This window comes from Mustela nigripes, chromosome 6 (genome assembly GCF_022355385.1).
Source record: "Mustela nigripes isolate SB6536 chromosome 6, MUSNIG.SB6536, whole genome shotgun sequence".
Lineage (NCBI taxonomy): Eukaryota > Metazoa > Chordata > Mammalia > Carnivora > Mustelidae > Mustela > Mustela nigripes.
The window spans coordinates 94,879,167-94,904,959 of NC_081562.1; the positions used below are offsets into that span (position 1 = coordinate 94,879,167).

Consider the following 25,793-nt stretch of genomic DNA (forward strand, 5'->3'; position numbering starts at 1 on the left):
TGCTCAAGCACAGATATCTGACTCATAATTGGAGATACTCAGAGATGTGCTCAAGGTTGTAGAACCATGACCCTTTTTTTTCCAGCTTACTAAACAGCATTGCCATTTAATCTTCATTTCTCCATTTGAAATGAAAAACCAGTTATTCATTACAAAATGTTTGGAAGAGCATTCCTCTCATTACTTTCCCAACAGTGTGCTCAACATCTAATTTTTGATGAGCAATTAATTAACGAAGACAATTCTTCTTATTAACTTAAACAGGAATGAGCAGGGATGTTTCAGAATTCTGAAATTCACTTGCATCTTTTTAAAGTGCTCTGCTTTTCTAGCATTCTTTTGTAAACATGTTATTTTTAATGCTATAAATGAAATTATAAAAAAAAATGCCATGAATAATGAGTGCTAATGCTAAAATAGCAAAGTCAACAGAAGGTAGAAAAGCTGATATAGCACTTTACCTAATATTGAATCTACAGATTGCATGTTTATTGTAGGAAACTAGTTTTGATAAGTAATTTACTTTTTTTTTTTTTTAAAGAAATGTAAGGCGGGGTGACTGGGGGGCTCAGTTAAGCCTCTGACTCTTTTTTTTTTTTTTAAAGATTTTATTTATTTGACAGAGAGAGATCACAAGTAAGCAGGGAGGCAAGCAGAGAGAGAGAGAGGAGGAAGCAGGCTCCCTGCCGAACAGAGAGCCCGATGCGGGACTCGATCCCAGGACCCTGAGATCTTGACCTGAGCCGAAGGCAGAGCTTAACCCACTGAGCCACCCAGGCATCCCAAGCCTCTGACTCTTGATTTCAGCTCAGGTCTTGATCTCAGGGTGGTAAAGTCAAGCCCTGAGTAGGACTCTGTGCTGGGTGTGGAACCTGATTAAGATTCCTCCCTCTTCCTCTTTTCCCCATCTTTTTCCCTCTCTAAAAAATAAAAATTAAAATTAAAAATTAAAAATAATTAAAGAAATGTAAAGCTCACCATAGCAAATTAGAGTAAAATATCATGTCAAAACTAGATTAAAATTAGTCATGTAAGAAATTTATAATTTAACATATTTTAAATTGCAGCTTTTATCTGTAAGATACATGAACTATTTTATTTAGAAATCTTAGGGTTAAAAGACCTTAAATGTCTGACCAACCTTCAGTCCTTAAATCTCTCTACAATATTCTTGATATGTGGTCACATTACTTCTGCTTGAACAGTTTAAGGGCAAGTAACTACCTCTCAAATAATTAAGAATATCTTTTCTACACAGAATCAAGCTTCTGTAACTTCTGTCCCTTCTAATAACCTTCTCAACTGAATATTCTTCAGATCATGAAAAGAAGCCATTGTTTTTCCTAAATCATCTTTATCTGAGCTAAATACACACTTTTTTCCAGCCATTCCTCATAACATTGTATCAAGTGTTCATGTGTGAAAGCACTCTCCTCTTCAGATAATCTACTTCTATTTATGTAGTCCCCGATATTTCAATGGGAGCTTAATGGAATTTAGGATTGGACAAATCTTTCTGTAATGGGTCTTGCGCATTGCAAGAGCTTTAGCATTTCTGATCTCATCCACCAAATACTAACAGTGCTCCAAATACCCATGAAAACAGACATATTCTAAAATTGCCAAAAGTCCCATGTGAAGAACAGATTTTACCTCAGTTAAGCAGTTCTGATGGGCAAAGGACTTGAATATTTTTCCAAAGAAGACATCAAAGGGCCAACATGGGTGTGAATCATTGAGGAAATGCTAATCAAAACCACAATGAGATTTCATTTCACACCTGTTAGAATGTTTACTATAAAAAAAGTCAAGAGATAACAAATCCTGGAAGGGATGTGGAGAAAAGGGAAACTTTATACACTGTTGGTAAGAAAAAAGTTCATTGCAACCACTATGGAAAACAATATGAAGTTCTTCAAAAAATTAAAATAGAAAGTGATCTGGCAATCCCATGTCTAAGTATATATCCAAAGGAAAGAAAATCACTGCCTCTAAGATTTGTAAGCTCTCCCATGTTCATTGCAGCATTATTCACAGTAGCCCGGATATGAAAATAAGCTAAGTGTCCTTCAACAATGGAATAGTTAAAGAATTATGTGTATCTCACATATGCATATTGGGATATTGTCCAGCCCTAAAACAAACAAACAAATGGAAAAACAAATCCTGCTGTTTGTGACAATATGGATGAAGCTTGAGGGCATTATACTGAGTGAATTAAGTTAGAGAAAGACAAATACTGCATGATCTGATCTCACTTATATGTGGAATCTAAAAAGGTTGAAGTCAGAGAATCAGAGAGTAGAAGTAAGTGGGGGAGGGGGGATTGCCAGGGGCTGGGGAGAGTGGAAGAAATGAGATGTTGGCCAAGGGTACACACTTTCCATTGTAAGATAAGTAATTCTGGAGACCGAATATATCAAATATTAATAACAGTGTACTATCGGGCACTTGAGTGGCTCAGTTGGTTAAGCGTCTGCCTTTGGCTCAGGTCATGATCCTAGGGTCCTGGGATAGAGCCAACATCATGCTCCCTGCTTAGCGGGGGGCCTGCTTCCCCCTCTTCCCTCTGCCTGTTGCTCCCCCTGCTCTTTCTTTCTCTTTATGTCAAATAAACAAAATATTTAGAAAAAATAAAAATCTACTCTATACCTGAAATTTGCTACAAAAATAGATTGCATAAGTTCTTACCACACACACACACACACACACACACACACACAAGGTAACTATGAGAGGTAATGGATATGTTAATTAGTGTGACTGTGGTTATTATTTCACAATATATACGCATAAGATCATCATGTTGTACACCTTAAACACATACAATTTTAAAATAAGCTCTGATAATGTAGGTGAATTTGTTTTTGTTTTTTGTTTTGTTTTTGTAATTACAAGTTCTCTATTTCTTGAAGTCAGTGTGAAATGTTGACCTGGGTGGGACTTGCCAGTTTTCATTGCAGACAATTAGGATACTTCCTATAATTTTGGTTAATATTAATTATTACCATTATACTAACATACCCACTAATCCCTCAAGTCAGCTCACTTTTTCCATGTTGTATACAAGAATTTCACTACAGATATGGTAAAATGTCTTCAAAAAGATTGGTGTGTTATTTTCTATATTTCTTTGACCTAAATGTATAGAAAGAAAAAGTTTAATTTTAATTGACAAACATATTGGGATCTATTCTAGGCTTTTAAAAAAATCTTTAAGGGACGCCTGGGTGGCTCAGTTGGTTAAGCAGCTGCCTTCGCCTCAGGTCATGATCCCAGCGTCCTGGGATCGAGTCCCACATCGGGCTCCTTGCTCCGCGGGGAGCCTGCTTCTCCCTCTGACTCTGCCTGCCACTCTTGTCTGCCTGTGCTCTCTCTTGCTCGCTCTCTCTCTGACAAATAAATAAATAAACTCTTAAAAAAATATATCTTTAAATAATTTATTCTGATTTGTTCCTAGAAACCTTCAGAATTTATTACTCAATAATCTATGGAAAACATATTTTTGTTTGTTTCTGAGAAATGGGCTTATATTTCTCTCACTCTACTTTTCTCCAACATCTTCTTTGTTCTTTATATCTTATCTTAACACAATGCTTTAATTATTTCATCAGCATGTTTCAGTGCTGAGAAATACTCCTTACTCCTCCATATCTATTCTCCATAAAAATATGATTTAAATCTCATACCTATCAAGTGTCTCAAGTGTCATAACTGTCCCCTCCCTTCTCGGGTTTCTCTTCATGACTCTAGTTTTAATTCCCTGAGATGTAGTATCACTCTTCCCTTGGGTTTCTCTTTCCCTTCCAAAAATCCACACTTGTCTTCAGTTTTGGTGATCTTTGGCTTATTTTGTATGTGTCTAATTTCTTTCTTTTTTTTAAAGATTTTATTTATTTGACAGACAGAGATCACAAATAGGCAGAGAGGCAGGCAGAGAGAGAGGAGGAAGCAGGCTCCCCGCTGAACAGAGAGCCCCATACAGGGCCCGATCCCAGGACCCTGGGATCATGACCTGGGCCGAAGGCAAGAGGCTTTAGCCCACTGAGCCACCCAGGCGCCCCTATGTGTCTAATTTCTTACTTTTCTGTACCAAGTGATTAGTATACTTCTCCATCCTTTGGTTTTGCTTTGAACTCACATTTCCAGATGTTTACACTTGCTCCTTCACTTTTTCTGTTATTTCCTACATTCTGTCTAGGATATTTTAAAACCCTGTTTTAAATAGAAATATTCTGCCAATACCTTCCTCTTTCCTTAAGTATTGTGACTCGGTTACTTCTGGAAACCAGTGTTCCCTGTTCATATGTCAGTTTACTCCTGTTTCTGTTAGCCTTCACTGGAGGTGCTCTTGCCACAAGTAGCATATGGTACTTTCTGGAATTGGTTGATTCTTATTCAGAAAGACAAGAATAGCATACATCATTTATTTGCTAAGCTGTTGGTTTCATTCACTCATTAATTCATTCATTCATTTTAGACTTCCTTTTGAGTACTGTTATAGCTGGATCCACTCATAGAAGTTCTGGATGATGCCAAAGGCTATAAAATATCTTATTGTGAATGTGTGTGTGTGTGTGTGTGTGTGTGTGTGTGTGTGTTTATTTATTTATTTCCCTGAGTAAATAACAATGTTATAAGATTAAAAATGTATGTCCCAAATTAAAAATAAATAATGAGATTTATCAGGCCATTCTTTTTTTTTTTTTTTTACTTCATTTATTTATTTTGGAGAGAGAGAGAGAGTGCAGGGGGGAGAGCAGAGGGAGAAGGACAAGTAGATTTCCCACTTAGTGCAGAGCCTGACCTCGGGCTCCAGCCCACAACCCCAAGATCATGACCTGAGCCGAAATCCAGAGTCAGATGTTTAACTGACTCAGCCATCCAGGTGCTCTTCTGAAGGCATTCTTAACCTTTCTTAAAATTTTATTTTGAATTCATATATGTGTGTATGTGTAAAAGGTAGTTGTTAAGGAGAGGTTAAACTATAAACACAAAGACCGTCTAGACAACATCATATATTTTATCTAAACCCCCATGAAATTCAGAACATCAGTAAACCCTTGTCAACTTAAAGCTTTTATTTAATTTATGAATGCATGTGGTACAATAAATTCATGAGTGCCACTTACTTAGGGAAACCTATAACACAAGCTATAAAACAAAATACCCAGATCTTCAGAGTAAAATTACAGCTTTTCAGTGAGACATGTGATTGAACCACAGTTTTTCTGTTGTGATTACTCTTGGTATATCCAACCCTATCCTTCATTATACCCCAATATTTAAGGGAAAGTCCTCTATTTTACTGCAGGTTTGTCTGCTACGATGCTTTCAGCTTAAACCCACAATAGGTTTAAGCCCTAAGTAAACACATTCCCTCATTGAACAAGATTTTAAAACATAGAGTGGCCCTAGAATGCCTCCGTTAGATTGCCCTTTCCCTTTGGTGCCCCTGGAACTTCTAGGCTCTGTGCCTCAGCTTTTCCTTCATCCAGCTCTCCTCATATTCACAAGACGGCTGCCCTGGTTCTTGGTAATATGCATATATGAGGCAACACTTAGTGATTTCTTTGTATCTCTTTTTAAGTAAAGGAGAACGTTTCCCAGAAATTGCTAGATTTCTACTCGTGTTTCACTGGCCAGAACTGTGTCATAGCCCAGCACTAAGTCATTCAATGGAGAAAGGAATGAGACTATCACAATTGGCTCGTTATGTAAACCAGGATTTACTCCCAGCTCCATCATCCTCTGAGCGCATGGCTGTGCAGAGAAAAGCAGACTCCTGAAAGGAATCCATGTTTTCTGAAAAGAGAAATCAGGAAAAAGTGAATGCAGAGTCAATAACCAAGAGTATTAGGCAAAGGCAGACTAATAATTTACTGATGATGACTATTTCTTGGAATGAGTAAAGAATACTAACTGTTATCATTCTGTAGAACTTTATACCAGAACTTACATTAAAAGTGCACAAAAGAGGGGCACCTGAGTGGCTTAGTGGGTTAAGCCTCTGCCTTCGGCTCAGGTCGTGATCCCAGGGTCCAGGGATCGAGGTCCACATCAGGCTCTCTGCTCAGCAAGGAGCCTGCTTCCTCCTCTCTCTTTCTCTCTCTCTCTGCCTGCCCCTCTGCCTACTTGTGATCCCTCTCTATCAAATAAATAAATAAAATCCTTAAAAAAAAATAAAAGTGCACAAAAGAGAGTTGGAGCACATTCTCTTGTGTCCCGTAGGTTCAGAACACACCTGTCCATACACAAATACATCTACATACAGCAACACTATGTCCTGTCAAATATGGTAGTAGGTAGGGACAGGGATGTTGGGGTAAGTGGACCTCATACCTTTAGTGAGGAATTTTGTTTGCTTAAAATTAGTTTTTACTCACAAACAAAGGCCCTTTTAAAGAGAAGAGTTAAAATGAATGGAGATCATGTACATGTCGCTAAAATGATCTTTAGCTTGGCATACATGTTGTGTTTTTTGTTTTATATATGGTTCAGAGAAGGAGAAAAAGAAACCCAGTAGATGAAACACCTTCTTTAAAACCTTGTCTGCTATGATAAATACTGATATCATTCCAACGAAGTGATGGTGGCATCATATGACAATTCTAAATCAACTTAGAAAATAATTTAATCTAATTAAATAAAAAATAATTACTATCTACTATAAAAAATAATTTGTCTTAAGCCTAAGTAAATTATAAATGAGTCACAGTATGCCCTTAGCCCTCCAAGAGATGAAATTCTAGTGATTAGTACAAATATGCAAATAAATATATCACAAAGCAGAATATTAATACTAAAGAGAGAGTAACAAAAATAGTAGAGAAGCTCGAGGGCTAGGAGATTATATTAGAAGATGGGTTTATGTAATGCATTATGATAATGTTATTTAAAACTAATTTTGAAGAATAGATAGAGGGAACGAATATAAAATTTGATAGGACTTCATGCAATGTTCTATGTACAGTAAGAGTTATGAGGGGAAAATATCCATGAACAGAAATATATGTTAGCATGCTTTAGAAATGGTCATATTGCTAATTAGTTGCCTAAGATAGGTACCAACCCTTGATTTACAAATTGAACTTACCTGATGGAAATATGTATGTTTTAAAATCCATTATGAATTACATATCCACATTTCAAAAATTCTACTGAGGTTAAACTATTATAACATTTAATTGAGTATAACAAATTGGAAAAATATCAGAATCACTTTAAATGTTCTGCAGTTAGATCACACTGGGATAATTCTGTGAAACTAAGTAACCTTTTAAGCTTAAGAGGAAAAGAGGGTATTTAGCAGATGTTAACTACTTTCTGGTGTGAGATAATATTAACATTTTATGAAATTTTTTATAGGAACTGGATTTTTTTTCTATTATTATATTAGGTTTTCTTAGACTGCAAGCAGGCAAAAGTCCAGTGTCCATTTGTAAAGTGACCAATAGTTAAAGTTTTATGTCATATCACAAGAAGTTTGTGCATAGTAGCTTCTGGTTTGGTTGATTTTTTTTTTTTTTTTGAGATTTTACTTATTTATTTGACAGAGATCACAGAAAGCCAGGCAGAGAGAGAGGAGAAAGCAGGCTCCCTGCTGAGCAGAGAGCCCAATGCGGGGCTTGATCCCAGAACCCTGGGATCATGACCTGAGCCGAAAGCAGAGGCTTTAACCCACTGAGCCACTCAGGCACCCCTCTGGTTTGGTTGATTTTATTGGCTCTTTGGTCTAATCAGTGACTTAAATATCTCTTATCTTCAAGAATCGCAGAAAGATGACTGTGGCACCTCCAGAGGCATTTTATTGCTTTATAAGACTAAGGACATCTTTTCCCTGAAGCCCCCAGAAATCTTTACCCTAAAATTGCCCCCAAATGCTCATGTTTAAGCCAATATTTGGTAATGGGATTGGTGTTATCATGATTGCCTTACTGTACTTGATTCATTCCCATGAGTTAGGCCTGGGGTGGGGAGGTCACAAAAGAGATTAAGTATTAAACAAAATCAGGATTCATTTAGGAAGAAGGAAGGGGTCATGGCTCTTGTGTAGGGAACCAACAGTTTTAGCAATATATTCTTATTTTTTTCTGCCTTCTTAAAAATTACTCCAAAGAGCAGGCAATGTAAAGTATAAATATTGAATAATTAAACAGAAACATTTTTAAATTAAATTTTAATTTAATTAATTTTATTATTAATTAATTAATCAATTAAATTTTAAATTTAATTAAATTAAACAGAAATTTTTATTTGGAAGAAATGAGCATCATACATGTCAAAAGAGATGTAATCACTTGTCCCAGGAAAAATGGCATTTCATGGGAGTGCAAGGCATGCTCTAGCCCAGGCTGCCTAGCAGAGTGCTCGAGCAGTCCTGGCAAACTGTTGCTTTGCATGGCAGTTTCCTTACGTATGAAATGGAATGAAGAAATACTGCCAACTTTTGGAGCAATTACAGAGATTACATGTGCTCTTACATATGAAGAGTTTAGAAATGTGCCATGTCCTGAAGAAATGTTGTTTTGTTTTGTTTTGTTTGTTTTATGTGGCCACTGTGCCAGCCTTAAATAAGTAAAATCATCTTTCCTGATGGGGAATAATGTAGCCTGTAAATACCAACAAGGTTGTTTGGCATTTCTGTCCAGGGGCACAGAAGGCTCACTTTTTTAAACCCTTTGATTTGTAGTAAAAGGTTTTGGTAAGATGTCAGTTTGTCTATTCTCCACCCCCACCCCCCATACAAATAGAATGAGCATCTCTTAAAACAACTGTGGTGACGCCAGTTTGGAGCAATCTGTGGTCAAGTGAATATAGAAATGCAGAAGTTTATGTAAAGAGAGGAAAAGATGAGGGAACATAAAAATAACCATCTTCTCATTCAAGTAAAAGTCGAGAACTTTTCTCACAACCACACTAATGGCAGACAGGTATTGAGATACATGAAGAAAGAACAATGTTTACTATAAAAGGTGTGGGAAATGAGCTATTGATGTCTAGGTGTATTTTAAAATAGCATTTAGTACTTTTATTAAGGTTTGTAGGTTTATCTTATTGGAATGGTGAGAAGTCTCTCTGGGGAGCTGATCTATCTGCAGAGACCTGAGCATGAGAAAAATAAGCCATTCATATATTAAAGGGAAAATATGTCAGACAGAAGGAACAACAAATGCAAAGATGAGTTGATAGACCATGTCCCCCTCCAGTGCGTCAGGTATACCTAGCATATTAACTAACCCCACTCTTGATTTTTATAATTACTCAAACCATTCATTCAAAATCTTTGTATACTTAAAATATGAAATACTAGTTGAATGAGTATACCATGAAATACTAGTTGAGTGAAAATACTATGAGTATCTGCCGAAAAGATTCGTCTTTTGTAAGTGCTGGATGCGCTCTGTTGAGTCAAACTGGCACAGTTACGATTTAGCAACATTCTAACTGAAGATGATTTACCTGGATAAACATTTATTTATGTATTTATTTATTTTTAAGATTTTATTTATTTATTTGACAGAGATCACAAGTAGGCAGAGAGAGAGGAGAAAGCAGGTTCCCCGAGGAGCAGAGACCCCGATGCGGGGCTCAATCCCAGGGCCCTGAGATCATGACCTGAGCCTAAGGCAGAGGCTTTAAACCACTGAGCCACCCAGGCGCCCCCTTGGATAACATTTATATCTCCATCCTTTGTAAAAGCAAGTGTAATAGCTACTTCCTGATTATTAGGGATTCTCCTGTCATGTTTTTCACTGACCTTAAAAGAGATCGCATGGAGAAAGACACCAGGTGAATTTTTAATCCCAACATCAGTGGAGGGATAAACCTTGGGCAAACAAATAGTTAATGAAGAGGTTCCCCTCTCTGTCCAAATTAAAATAGCAACAGTTTTTTTAATTCAAAAAAATCTTCAAAAAAATCTTTCAAATTTTGAAAGCTCCTGTCAGTAAGAAAAATACTACAGTAGTAAACACAGATAAATTTCTGTAATTGCAAACAACTTTTTCCCAGTCCTGCACTAGTGCTTTTTATCACTTGACTTGACAGGATACCACATATACAAATTTGAAATAAAGCAAATGAAAAATAAATTATAGCAGTTTATCATTCTTCTGTTAGCATTTATGCTATGCATAAAATTTTTATATAGCTCAAATTGATACTCAATTCCAATTCCTGGTTTTAGATTGATCAAATATATTTTATGAAATGTTCATTACATAACATATTCTCCAGATTTTCTCACAGCATTTGTCATGTACTCTTGCCATATACAAAGGAAATAAAAACAAGCACTATGAGTTCATATTTACAGAACAGAATAACAATATACAAAGGAATAGACTAATTCATATATATATAAGCCATACATTTTTAAAATATTTAAGAACAACAACAAAAAAACCCCACTTGCTTATAACTATATGTAAAACTTGAAATTAGAAAGGATATACTGTAGTAATGGTATTCAGAATCCCCAAGACCACTTTCAGGTTTCATGATTAACTAGAAAGATTCACAGGACTCAACAGTGTTTTTTTTTCATGGCTATGATTTATGACAATGAAAGAATGCAGAACAGTATCAGGAATGGGAAAAGCACATGGATCAAAGTACAGGAGAAACCAAATGTAAACTTCCAAGAGTCCTCTCCCAATGGAATCACAAAGGATGAGCTTAATCCAGCAACTAGCTGTGACAATGTAGGTGAAGTGTTGTTTATCAGGAAGCTCACTGGAGACTCAGAGCTTGAGGTTCCTGTTGGGTTGCTGGCCAACAGACTCTGGGAAGGAAGGCGAATGTTCAGCATAAACCACGTTGTGAAACAGTTTACGCACATTGAGCCACTCTTATCGGTTAGGAAACTCTTCTGAAATCCCAAGTTCCCAGGTGCCAACCAAGAGCTAGGCTTGCAAGCAGGTCTTTCTGAGGATGGAAGCCTCACATCTGATATGTTAATTCTTTTCTACACAGTAGTGAAAAGTACAGGTTTTTATAAGCAGATGACCCTGGTTCCAATCCATATTTTACCCCTTACGTTGTTGTGACCTTGAACAAGTTATCAACACTTGGCATGTCTGTTTTATCAACTGTTACATTGCTCTAATGATCAAATTTCCACAAAAATCATATGTAATAATGTATGCACAGTTCTTAGTACACTGCCTGCAAAGAGTAATAACTCAATAAATTAATGAATAATTATAGAATAATAATAGTATGTATGGCAACTACCATCATAGAGCTTAGAATAAGCTCTTGTAGGGACAAGACTCAAACAGGTGAAATACAGGATTTCTAAGTGTTGTGGGGTGTGCATGCGTGTGTGTGTGTGTGACTAGCTATAGTATAACAGGAGTTCTAAGAATGGGCACTCTCTGTAATTTGTAAGAATGCACATAAGCTTCCTCACCAGAATAAGTATTATGGAGCCACGGCCATATAGGACAGAAGTGGGTTTGAGAAAACGAAGCTGACGTATGGGTGACGACACTGTGATGGTTAAACTGCTCGCTGATGAAGTTCTCCTTTACAGCTTCACGGCCAGCATGAAAGTGACTATTAAGCTTGACACTAAAAATAACGAGATAGTTTGGAAAGCTGGAACAGAAGAAATTAGTGGGTAGATCAATCTGGTTTAGATATAGCCTGATACTTGTGTGAACGTTTTTTAGGAAATAAGACAATTGGATTCTTGCACATCATTTTTTTTAACTGCTCAACAAATATATAGAACAAAACATTTGGATGAACAGTACCTTTGCTCTATTTAGAAATGGGCTCAGATGTAACTCTCAGCAGGTAGAGAATTTTCTTTTCTGACTTAACTAATGATTAAACTTCATGATTACTTGAAAAATATATGCTGAGTAGAAACTTCCATCCTGATTGAATTAATAGATAAATGAATAAATGACCTCAGAGTATAATTAGGCCTGAAATTCATCAACAAGGGACAGCTGTGAGGCCAGCTCATGTTTAACAAAAATCATATGTGATAAGAATTTATTTATTTTCTTGGAACTCTGTCTGTCTTGTTAATACAATATACCAAGCTGCTTGTATGTTGGAGAGAGAGAGGTATTGGATAGCGTTGTGTTTTTTATACCTGATGTTAGATGCCTCCTCAAGCTAATGTTAAGCATTTAAAGATTCTTTACAAAATAAATATATTTTGTTCTATATCATAATTTTAATTAGATCTATAACTATTACAAAGTAGAAATATTTTATGACATTTTATATGTATTTCATATTAAGGGTTTGATTAAGCTTTGATTTCTAAAGAAATCAACCTAAAAACTATATCTTTTTTGCTAGAAAAAATTATAGATGAATTATGTAAATACATCCCTTATAGATTGTCTAATAGATTATCACTTAACTAAAGTATATTATTTAAAGTAAAATAAATTGTTAAAATTAGAACTCTCATTGCATCTTGACTGATATCACAGTAGAAATTATGTCTCTTCAAAAAAAAAAAAAATCAGCACCTCCAAATGTTTTCTTTAGTTGCCACTTTTAATCACAGTCATGGAAAAAGAAGCCTTGATGTGATTATCCTGAACTATAGATATAATTATTTGCCACACGTTGCAAATTAAGTTGTGATTCATTGCCTATGTTCAAATTTAAATTTACATCATTTAAGCAAACACATTTATAAATTTTAGTAATTAGTACATTTGTGAGTTATCCAGGCATCACATAGAAAATTGTATACATAATAGCAATGATACTGAGAAAATTGTTATTAGTCCAAGTAATTGGTAAATGCCTTTGAATTCATTCTGATAGTCTAGTGTATATCAAAGCGTCCATCACAGTTCTTAAAATAACTTTATAATTTCTCCCCTTATATTATAATAGTTTGATGATTATAGTTGTGTTTCTATTATTTTATTTTGGCATGTGTCAACTGGTTTTATACTAGAATCTCGAGAAATAGTGCATTGAACTGACTTCAGATGAATTGAATTGAAGTAAAGTGAACTGGTTAAGTAATTTTAAGAAAAGGAACCCACACTTAAGTTGAATAATTAATCAAAGCCAATCAATTTGTTTGTCACAAAAGCAATTTGAATTTAGCTGTGTGCTTTTTAATGAAAATGCTCATTTCCTAAATCATATGAGTTTTTACCATATTAGGGACTGAAATCTATTATTTTCACGTTATCTTGAACAATTTTCATTGATTTCCCCCCCTCAGTTCCATTGTTTTTATAGATCTATCTTTCATATGGTCTTTTTTAGTTTATTTTGGGGGAGTATTAAATGCAAAAGTGATATTCTATTTTTGAGTTCTTTTTGTCACATCCATCTTTTAAAAAAAAAAGTCTTTTAACCAGTTAGTTTTCAAAACATATTGTGGAGTAGTATTAGGCCATGAAGTTGTTATTTCAAACTTATATTTAAGGAATAAAAACAATAACTACTGTTGTGTAAAAGAATAAAGCTGCATTGACAAATGAATCTCAATGTATTTTAAATATATCCATGTAGAAATTCTCAAATGCAGTAAATTGCACTTAGCAAGTTTTTTAAGTTACAGTATTAGCTAAAAATCATTTAAATTTTTTCTAGGCTAAATATTGGACTGAGAATTCTGACCTAATGTAATATTTTCCCCTCAAAGCAATAGCCCTTGTTTTAGATGAAATATAATTTTAAGTTAAGAAAGACATGTCAAATCAAACTATTTACACATTGATAGGTCTCATAAAATAGTGTGGGCTTTCACTGAATCTAAGATGCTCTCAGTTGTCAAGTTGCACCATTATTTTATGATGCACCACTAAAAAAAAAAGTGATTAAAATAAAACACACTTTATTAATATTTAGAAGTTTTATCTTATAAGTACCAAAAGAGCTTTTTTAGACACAGTGAAATGTAGATGATTTTAATTATTTTAATCACTCCTGCATTTTATATGTACACACACACATACACCCTACACGCATGCATTGGGAAATGTACATTAAATAAATTGGGTAAAGCATTCCTAAAACCTCTTTTCATTCAGTGTCTGGCTCCCCTAAATTAGTTTTTGAGTCTGAGTTCTCAGTGTTCATGTTTCACACATAAGACTAGAAGGTTTTTTAGACAATAGTCAGTGTTCATATTCAAATTCCTCCTTCAAATGGCCCTTAAATTGTTTGATTGAATTATGAGGAATTGCTATTGTCCAACCAAGCCACAGAAATAACAACCAAATTCCAGCATGCATAGCAGCAATAGCTCCATCGCTACCTATGACCCCCACCTGATGAACAGGGATTGTTTAACAGACCTCAAGTATGAGACATCTTTATTTCTAACATAATATATGAGAACAGTTGGTATCTTAGAATCAAGGAAATATGGTATTAGAGAAAAGTCATACTGTGGTATAATGAAAAAAAAACTATTTAAGCTCTAATTAGGAGGATCTCTGGGTGTGCTCATGTATTATTCTAGAAAATAAAATTATAACACAGACAAGTCATTTTTATAATCTCTAGATTATTGTTACATAAATTTGCCTACACTTATTAAGTATTTTGATAGTGTAGCCAAGTCCTGTTGAAAATCTTTTCCATCAAAAGTCAAATGATTATGGTCATAAACTATATGTTAAACACTTCTGATTTATTATTTTATATATTGTCATATATATGGTTAAAGATAACCAGTCAGAGTGATTAGGAAGTATTGAAAAGTCTTCATTATATTCTATGTGGACTAATATTTTTCTTTTATCATTAAAATGTGCTTTCAAAATTAACAGCTGTTAAAAATAAATAAGTAAATGACCCAGCAACTGAACGTTTCTTAATTTCCTCTCTACCACAGGTCCCATAAGTAGTGTTCTGGTGAATAAATATGGTAGCCGACCAGTGGTGATGGTAGGAGGTTTATTATGCTGTTTGGGAATGGTCACAGCCTCTTTTAGTACCAGCGTAATAGGGCTTTACCTCACTACTGGATTCATTTGTGGTAAGTCAAGTTTTGTTTTCTGCTTATTCTCTTCTTAACACTTTCATTGTTCGCAAAGGTCTATAAGAAACATAAACAACAGAACATTCATATTGTTTTCTTTGACTTTACTTTTGATATCAGATGCTATTTTAAAGTATATTCATCTAGTACACTGAAATACGAACTTGGAATGGCCAATCAAACTTATTTCAAGAAATGGAAAAAAGTTAGGTGCTATGATATCAATGCCAAAAAGAAAACAGTTTTGATTTAATTTTACCATTTCACTTTTATTCATCAGCCAGTTAAGATGGTATTCTGGGACACAGACTTCCTGGCATATAAAAAGCTTCATTTTTTTTAAAGTTGTTTTTCATTACTTATTACTATTTAGAGTATCTGACTTATCATTCATTATAGGTTAAAAAGGATGCCAAAAGATATTTTCTGCATGCATTGACTTGGCTCTAACAATAGAATTCTTTTTGTTTGTGTTCTGGTTAGTGGTAGGGCTCTATATTGGTGCCCCTTCTTTTCCTTACAAAAGATTCTAATTGTTTAAAGGCTCTGTAAGGCACATTTGCCACTAAACACATGTTTTTAAATGTCATACTGTCGTTCTATTACAGTTGTTCCTCATGCGTAATGTCTGTTGACTCAAACTGACCTAAATACGTACATTTGGAAAAAACTGTTTTTATTAGTCTCAACAGTAAACTTCTTTAAATAAACCTACACTCAAAGTCTTAAGAAAAATTAGATTTTAATATATAAGGAAACTGAATCTTTTCCTTATGCTCCCAGAAAAACGGTAAATATATTCTCTTTTTAAAGTAATTTTAGATCAGTCTAACCTTGCACTTTTATATCATTTGATGAAAAAAATAAAATGTATTAAAGCCTATAGTAATTAATAGTGATGTTAAAATCTTTCTCTTTACAACCTTTCCACAACTGTCTTCCTTTTTGATGTGGTAAAACACCTTTTGACATTATAAATGAGAATTTCCTAAGAATTTTTATAGTTCAGAGAATGTCCTTTCTTTGTACAGAAATACTATATATTACACTTGACCACAGGAGTCAGGCTGGGCCCACAAGTGATGTAGTATGGAAATGTGATTTTGTTATTACTCTACCACAAATTTCAACAACATTATATATTATTCTAACTTCAGTTCTTGAGTCTTGAAGGGTTTGGTGCTTCTAGAATCACTATGAGAGGTTTATCTTAAGGCATTATCAGCCAATACAAAATAGTCTAATTTTTAAACCCAATTTAGCACATATTAACTGATCATGGGCAAATTAGCCTCTTTATGATGTCAGTGTCCTTGTTTTTAAAATGAGGAAAATTATAATCTCTTTCCTTTGGGAGTCATTGGAATGATTCATCTAAAAAATGAATGCATAGTGCTTTACAGAGTATCAGAACTTTGTTACTTTTAAATAAATACTTGCATATAATTATCATCATATGTCATTATATAACCTCTTGCAGTCCTAGAACTTACCTGACTTTGGCAAAACCCTCTTTGTTCTTGTTGAGGGGATTAGAACCCAGGAAGTCTAGGTGTTATGTCCAACACTGTACATAGGAAGATAGCGGAAGCAGCGTCAGATCTTTGGATTTCAAATCTCATGTTCATTTCACCATGCCAGAATAGGAAATAGATGGCCACCATCTCCTAAGGAGAAATTGGATTAATACCCGAAGGCAAAATTCTAGGTGACCGAATGGGATGAGGGGTTGGGGAAGGGTGGCATTAGGTAAAGAAATTTGAACTTCGAAACAAAATTCCTGCGTTTTATTTTGGGTTCTTCCATTTACAAGCCACTGACCATAGGCTGGCTGGCTGGCAGTTTTCTTATTTATAAATTACACTTATGCTGCGTATCTCACAGGTATGGGCTGTGATAGCATCAGAGAGCATACTGCCCTGTTACTCTCCAAAGCTCTTGTTTACTTTTTGTTAGCTTTTAGGGACCCTCCTACTCATAAAAAATATATGTATCAAAGGTTTGCAATAAGTATTTGTACTGAGAACTGAGTTGTCCCTGAGTCTAAGGAGTTAACCACTTTGCAGTACTCTCAATTTACATAAATACATTACATAAATTGCAGAATTCTTACTTCTGTAACCCCTAAACTAAGACAGAATAATGCCTAGTCTAAGAGGAAAAGAGAGATACCTTATCTAAATCAATTTTACATGCTTTTTAAACAAACGTAATCATCACTATTGCTAAATAATACTTTGGTAAGCTATAAGAAATAATTCCTCTCTCATAGGTGACATTCAGCACTGCCAAGGGATTCCCTTGGAATCTGTAGGAATAGTAGGGACCTTTGAATCATATAAAGAATTAGTTTTAATCCCTGAAATAAAAGGTTTAAAGCAAAAATTTTATTTTTCAGTCAGTACACATGTGCATCTATATTCATGAAATATGGGACATGAAAGATGTAGAACATGACATTAATGGCATTAATTTATTACTCTTGTTTATTATTTGCATAGTTCTGAAAGAAATACCTGTGGAGAGACCTAAGATTTTCATAAATGACAACCTTTTTAATCTGTTCACTCTGTTCCACTCTTAAAAAAACAGTGTTCACATTTTAAATGTACTCTTGCCACAGGAAGAAATCTATTCTATATATGTGGTATAAATATAATGCATATAAATATATATGTTTATGTACATAAAGAGGATTAATTTATCTGTGGTATTAAGTGATTGTAATTAAGAACTAATCATTTCATCCTAATTTCAACCTATTCTGTAATTATGGAAATATCAGTAGATGTCCTTGGTTTTATTTTTCTGCTTTCACATGAAAGGACTATGAAGCTGTCATAGGTATTAGGTGTCCAGTTGTGGGAACCTCTTTGTTTATGCACAATTCCATGATATTTATAGTTATCAAAAATTACTACCCACTTTTGCACTTTTAGTTCTGCCTTCCCCCTTGAATGTACATTTTAAGGAGTAATTCCTTTTGTGAGTGACATAATATATTTGTGTTTTTCTTCCTTTTGTTCTGTTCTCTTTAGGTTTAGGTCTAGCCTTCAACCTGCAACCCGCCCTAACAATCATTGGCAAATACTTCTATAAGAAACGGCCCATGGCTAATGGCCTCGCCATGGCAGGAAGTCCTGTTTTCTTAAGCACGTTGGCTCCTTTCAATCAGTACCTTTTCAATACTTTTGGCTGGAAAGGAAGCTTCTTGATTTTGGGGGGTATACTGTTGAATGCCTGTGTGGCCGGGTCCCTCATGAGACCCGTTGAACCCAAACAAGTTGCCAATCAGTCTAAAAATAACATTGGCATAGGAGTGGATGACTCGGGTGTGAGGAGCCACAGGAAGAAATCAGCGTGGGAGATAGTCAATACGTATTTAGATTTCTCCCTTTTTAAGCATAGGGGATTTCTGATATACTTATCTGGAAATGTCATTATGTTTCTAGGATTTTTTGCCCCCATTATATTCTTGGCTCCATATGCTAAAGACCAAGGAATTGATGAGTATTCTGCCGCTTTCCTGCTGTCTATTATGGCTTTTGTTGATATGTTTGCTAGACCTGCTGGAGGACTTATTGCAAACTCTAAACTTATCCGCCCCCGAATCCAGTATTTCTTCAGTTTTGCAATCATGTTCACTGGAGTGTGCCATCTCTTGTGCCCACTGGCAGAGGACTACACCAGTCTGGTGATATATGCTATATTTTTTGGTCTTGGATTTGGGAGTGTTAGCAGCGTCCTCTTTGAAACTCTCATGGACCTGGTTGGCCCTCAAAGGTTTTCCAGCGCTGTAGGACTTGTCACAGTGGTGGAGTGTTGCCCCGTTCTCCTTGGTCCTCCTCTTGCTGGTAAGAATGATTCTCATCCAGAAAAGCAAAAAGCATAAAATGAATATCAACTAACCAGGGCATTCTTTGTAGTGTATGATGGGGCTTGTAATAATAACTAGTAATAGCCTGAAAGACTGTGGGTGTGTTAATTTTAGGTGTTATTATATATGTATTTTTAAATTTCATAAATGGATGATCTTAGACCTCAATTTGCTTCAGAGCCAGGACCTGTGAACTTAAGAAGTTAAATTATACTGATATTTAGTAACATAATTTGCATATTTTTACCCATAGCCATTGTTTTGTGCTTATAAAATTGTGTCATAATAATAAAATTCCACTTTTTCTTCATTCTGTCATTGACTAACAAATTTCTCTTCTGCTTATATTAAAATGAGTCAAAAGTGTAAAATAATGCTACTAAAGGTCAGGATCTATTTTTTAATTGGAGTACATACATTGGTTATATTAATATCTTACATGCCTAAGCATAGCATACTTTTATAATATTGCCGACAGAAATATATATATATATATCCATATATATGTACATATATACTCATATATATGTATGTGAAATGCAGTATGAAAAAGAAATTCATTTTGAACAGATACATTCCACATTTATAAATTATAGTGGTTACCTATAGATTTTAAGATCTGAGATATTATAATATAAAAATTATATATTTATATATTATTTTATAAAAAATATATTCTATAAATAGTATATTATATAACATATATATAAAATTATAGTGGGTACCTATAGGTTTTAAGATCTGAAATATTTTCAGTGATGCCTATGAAAAGTATCTGTGCTAAATGTATAAGTGCATTTTTGAAGCTAAGACTTTGTTCAGTCTTAGACTTTAATGCTATAAATTAAATTAAATTAATTTATATTAATTTAAATTAAAACATTAAACATTAAAACATTTAAATAAAAAAAACATTATTTTCCAGTACATTGTTTTGGTTAATACTAAACTTAGGTATTCTCTTAGGCTCTTGGCCTGACCCCTAGTGGTCATATTAACTGCCAGGTTAAATGTAAATATTTCCAGTTTTTAAACTGCTTTCCTACATGACATCAAGGTATCATTTTTAAAAATTCCAGTATAGTTAACAGACAGTGTTATATTCATTTAAGGTGAACATTATAGTGATTCAGTAATTCCATACATCAAGAAATAATTTTGAATTGGGAAAACTTGTATTTAATTTGTTGATCTTTAGGTATCATTGAACTTTTGCCTTGCTTTTTCACTTGGCCAAGAACTAGTGGCATTCTTGCCACTCATAGGCATCACTGAAAATATTTCAGATCTTAAAATGTGAGTGGCTACTGAATTTTTCCATCCATGAGTGCTGTTGACTTATATCTAGCACAGAGGTTTTGGGTGGTATATCTTTTAATATTGGCTGTACTATGGCACCAAACCGATTTTCAGAAGGAATGAAAGTTAGTCTTGTTTATCAGCTAATTGATTTTGTTGCATATGACAACTATAATTGACCTGTCTTTGCCTACAGAATTAGTTTACTAAATGGGTTTTAGAAGCCTATTAATTAGCGGCGAAATTTTTAGTATCAAGAGAGAATATTGTATTTCACCAGCCGTGGTGAGAGTAAAAAAAAATTAAGTCAGGTCAACAGGCATAGTGGGTAGGCTCTAAGAATGAAAATGAAGGTATCTGATTTGAATGTTCCTACCTGCGCTGAGAACCTGTATTAGTAACATTTATATCAGTTTCAGTGATCTTGAGTGCTTCTTGTGTTAATACCGCCAAACCATTACACAAGTGCTGGCAATGGCAAGAATCCATTTGGGGCTCCTTTTTGAAGTTCTCAGGCCATAGCCATAATAAATTCATTTTTTTTTTCATCCTGTTTCTGTCTTCTGGTATCCCTGATCCTCCTTGACTTTTGGACTGGCTTCTTCTCTGTAGCCTTTGATCACTGATAGAACAGTCTGGCGCATGGTAGGCACTCCATAAATACATTTGAATGAATGACTATCATTGTCATTACTTCTCACACCGTTGCTGCTGTTGCTGCTACTCTTGTTTGTAAAGCCAGAGTGGAAGATAGGGTATGATTTTTAGTTTTATTGTTTTCAGCTCAAACTTCCACTGCTGCACTCACAATAACTGAAGCTTTAGTTCTATAAACGTGTCTGGTTTCTTGGTGATGCTAAAATAAATTCCCCAGACATTTAGAAAGTATGTTGATACGGCAGCCCACAGTGATACTATCTCTGATGGGGCCACAGACCTAATGTTTATGTATTTAGGAGTATAACAATCATCGTATGAATAAAAACAATTGACTAAAACTAGAATGGAAATTTAAATTACTCATTTTATGTTTATGTATATATGGCACACTCAAACCTATTCCACCATTGAACTGATCAAAACAGAGAACTTTGTTCAAATAGGAAGTTTCACAAGTAGCTAAATTTAATACTGAGCCACTAACTTATATTCTAGCCAGAATAAATGAGATTCTGATTAAAGAATCAGGCCTATATCAAAATCACCTAGAATATGCATATAATAAATAATATGGACTTGCCTATACTATCATTGTTAAGAATTAGGTACCTGCATAAGCAAGAAGCAAAATTAAGTATAAACTGAAGTATTTTTAAAAGTCAGTAAACCTGGGTGCCTGGCTGGCTCAGTTGGTTGAGTGTTCAATGATTGGTTTCGGCTCAGGTCATGATCTCAGGTTGTGAGATCAAGCACCATATCAGGCTCTGTGCTCGGTGAAGCGTCTGCTTAAGATTCCCTCTCTCCCTCTCCCTCTCCCTCCGTTTGTCCCCCCGCCCGTGCTGGCTCTCACTCTCTCTCTTGGGGGGTGGGGAGATCAATAATTCTTCAGGTCATAGGGTATCAGGCTAGTTTTTAAATGTTCTTAATAATCAAATGTAATAAATACTTTCTTCCTGATTTGTCTGGCCTTAATAATTTAGATTCATATAAACTAAAAATTGTGATTAGCTCAAAAAGTTATGATATGACTCTTAACCAAGAGGTATGTATGGTAAAGCTCTTTTGCAGAATAGTTAAGAATCTGGGTTTCAGACAGACCTTGGTTGGATTCCAGATTCTGCCACTCACTGGCTATGTAACCATAATGAAATTATTTCATAGTGATCTTGTAAGAATTAAATGAGCTATAACCTCATTTAAAAGTGTTTAGCCTAAAGGGGCCTGGATGGCTCAGTCGTTAAGCCTCTGCCTTCAGCTCAGGTCAGAATCCCAGGGTCCTAGGATTGAGTCCCACGTAAGGCTTCTGCTAGGCAGGGAATCTGCCTCTTCCTCTCCCTCCTCCCTTTCCCCCACACCTCCATGCTCTCTCTCTTGCTCTCTTTCTCAAATAAACAAATAAAAAATCTTAAAAAAAAAAAAAAAAAAGTGTTTAGCCTAGTGGTGGGCATAGAAAAAGCATGGAGTAAATATTATGTCATGTCAAGAACCTTTAAAAAAGCCTTTGGGTCTTTCCTAAAAAATGTGAATTTTTCCTTTGTATTGAAAAGAAGCGTGGGAAGGATGAAGCAGTCTCCATGTATAAAAGTTAACAGATAGATATATCTATTTTAGACACACAGATACAAAAAACATGCCTCACACATACATGTATTTATGAATATACATGCAAACAGACATATACCTATTTTGTCTTGGTTGTACATTTTTATTGAGGGGGATAATCTTCCTTAAATTTAATATACTGGTAATATAATGCTATGTGTACATATATGTCTTTTTTAATGCATAGGTAGAATTCCTAATCTAGAATAGCTTTTGTTAAAAGCTCATGCAATATTAACCTCAATAAGAAATGGGTACATACTTTGTGGAAGAATTTACTGGAAAATGTTATCATTTTACAGCTGTTTTATTATGCTGTCTTAAAAGATGTTTTCTGTCTGTTAGGTAAATTGGTGGATCAAACTGGACAGTATAAATACATGTATATAGCCTGTGGCGCTATTGTGTTCCTCTCAAGTGTGTGGCTGCTCATCGGCAACGCCATAAACTACAGATTGCTTGCAAAGGAAAAGAAGGAAGAAGAAAGGAACAAGAAACTGCATACACCCGAGTCCAGAGAGTCTGAACCCTTGAACAAATCTAAACACCATGATGTTGATGTCAAAAGTACAAGAACAGAGAATAATTCCTCCGAAAGAGAAACTAATATTTAACAAGAATCACATCTCTGATTTCAGTGTTTATGACTTTCTTAGGAGCATTTTTTTTTTCAAAAATTGGGAATGTTTTTACTTGAAATGAGGAGTCATAATGAAGGATGGAGATGAGATTTTCCTCGATGGCAGGGTTTTATAGGTTTGTTTTTTAACACTTGTTTGGATAGTTCAATTTTGAGATTTTGCTTAGAAGGAATCCATGCAGTGGGTTTATTTCCATACATGACTCTGATTGTCATGATTAAAATAATTTTAAAGTCTTCCAGTGACTTCTAGTCTTGGTTATAGAGATCTGAATCCCAAAGCCCTGGTTCAAGTACTTAGAAGGCGTGTGTTTAATCTAATAAGAATACCCTGTCCAAATTTAATTTTTTAGTGTTGAATGGAATTGAAGGAAAATAAATTTTCTTCTAGTGTGCATGTGCACGCACACACACACACTGACCTATATTTACACATGTGCAGAGTATCCAATGAACAAGACAAGTAGGTTCAAAAAAAATATTATCACTTTTTTTAACTTTAAAAATAAATCCACTGAGAATGAAGAAATCTGTTATATCTGCACACTACTTTACAATGTGAATTTTAAAGATAAGAACATCAGTGAAAATGAGAACGATCTTAATTTGAAAATGCAACTAACTGCGTGAAAAAAAATTTCCATGTATAAAATAAATTTGAAAAAAAGAAGTTCATTTTAAACCATTATTTCTGAGCACTGTTAGGTTTGATTAATCCATGCACGTGATTTCTTTGAGGATGGTCATTAGTACCTGGTGCTAGAGAATGGAACTCTCAAATAATTTTCAGAATTCTTACTTCATATGTAAATCAAATTAAAAGCCTAAGTGACTGCTCGCAATGAGCTATGTTCATTGATTTTAAAAGGATTTAGTTACAAATCCAGAAAGTAATAACCAGGGATTTTTTTTTAATCAGAACTCAGTCTACACTCACTGTCAGACTGAGACTTCAAAATGGAATATACCAGAATCCTGGTCGATAGGCTGACAAATAGGCCAAATTCTAATTTTTCCCAACACGTAACCGTGATCAGAGGATTACTGTTAGGAATGATCTGAGCAAAGCTGACTGAGAGTGAGAGGTGCTTATACTGAGGACTCCCAGTTCTGTCATTTCTCACTCCGCCCCTGAAATTCCTCAGGCTATAAGGAATGGCCTCACTTCGAAATCCCACCCCCTCCTGATGAGACTTCCTACCGCCTGGAAATATAACTGGGAGACTGTGAGAAAAGGTTTCTAGAACTGGAGGCCGCTCATGACTCCGTATACACATTTGTGAAGTTTATCACAGGATAGCAAGGGGCCTGCAACATTGCCCGTTGCCAGCCGGTGTAATTTAGCAGTTTCTCATTTTTGTAACGATGCTAAAACTTCAGAGAATCTGAATCACCCTTGAATGTTCAGGCGTATGATAGTTACTGTGCACTGAGAACTATAAATACCATTGAGAGTAATACAGTACTTTTAAACAAGAAAGAATTTGTGCCTTAGGGCTAAAGTCATTAAGTATTTACATCAGTAAATCTGAAGTTTAAATTAAGAGTATGATTAATGAAAAACATTTAGTGCTTGATTATTGAAGTGATGTTACTTTTAAGATGTCAAAAGGAATTTGCTGTTCATTTTTTTTTTTTAATTGCAGTGGAGGCAGATGGTATCTTATTTCCTATAAGATTACACCTGGACACCAAGCTTTTGTGATAATTAACATTAAGGATTTGATTTGTAAAATTTATGCACTGGCTAAGCATGTGGCTCATATTTAGGAAGCTATATAAAGTCCTATATTTCATTTAGCATTCATTTGTTTGCAGATGAAGAGGAATTTGTATTTTTTTAAATATTAAATAAAGCAACTTGTGCCAATACCATAGGTAAATAAATCAGGCAAAATGGGGCAGTGTATGGCTGTTTTTAATTTCAGTTTTCCCCAATCTTGAGTCTTGAATGAGCTGCTTTCATTTTATTAAGTGCTTTTGTATAGAACTCTGACTCATCATAAGAAACGCAACATTATAAATTCTGTAGTAGCTCCCCAATCTTAAAACATTTCCCAAGAAATGCCTTCAATTCTCTGAGAATATGTATTTAGATTAATATACATATCAGATCCCGGGGGAAATAAACATCAAAGTAATGATAGTGGGATTTGGGCCCAAGGCTTTAGTCCTTTTGTGCCTTCCTCCATGGAAGAAGGTTCTTTTATGTATTGATGAGGTTTATGTCAGGTGAAAACTGATTCTTATCTGTTCTGTTGGTTTCGGTCATCTTCATTAACTTTTCATTTCTAACACTGTATATTGTTGAAAAAGAAAGGGAAGTAAAATTGCACATTCAAAGCACATAATAATTCAAAGCCATGCCCAGCAACAGCTCTACACAAAGTTACAAATACGCACACATGCTCATTCTCACAATTATGTTGAAAATTAATTTAGAACACACTTGAAACAGTGACATAGACTCATGTACAGGATTGGGAATTATTTCAGAGTAAAATAATTATCTAGTCGTTCACTTTCTCCACTCCCTTGGACTCGGGAGTTTATTTGTTGCTTTAAGAGAATCTTTCAGAGACCAAGAAGAGAATATCAACCCTAAACATTCACACAGTCTAGAGGAAGCAATATAGTTGGCCTCTGAGTCTGCAGTGATCCGTGTAGACCATTATTTCTTTCCCTAGGAGTGACAGGTTTTAGATGTTCAAGATGTCATGAAACGAAAT

At 34.9% G+C, this 25,793-nt stretch overlaps 1 protein-coding gene across 4 annotated transcripts in view; it reads left to right on the forward strand.

The window, feature by feature from the left end:
* SLC16A7 (solute carrier family 16 member 7) overlaps positions 1-24,965 on the forward strand; it is a 173,381-nt gene extending 148,416 nt beyond the window's left edge. For all 4 annotated transcript variants that reach the window (XM_059403589.1, XM_059403591.1, XM_059403590.1 and 1 more), the window contains 3 exons: positions 14,840-14,983; positions 18,025-18,840; positions 22,770-24,965. In XM_059403589.1, the coding sequence (XP_059259572.1) occupies positions 14,840-14,983; positions 18,025-18,840; positions 22,770-23,038 (1,229 nt within the window). In that variant the 3' untranslated portion in view covers positions 23,039-24,965. The remainder of the gene's footprint in view (positions 1-14,839; positions 14,984-18,024; positions 18,841-22,769) is intronic.
* Positions 24,966-25,793: the final 828 nt, after the last annotated feature.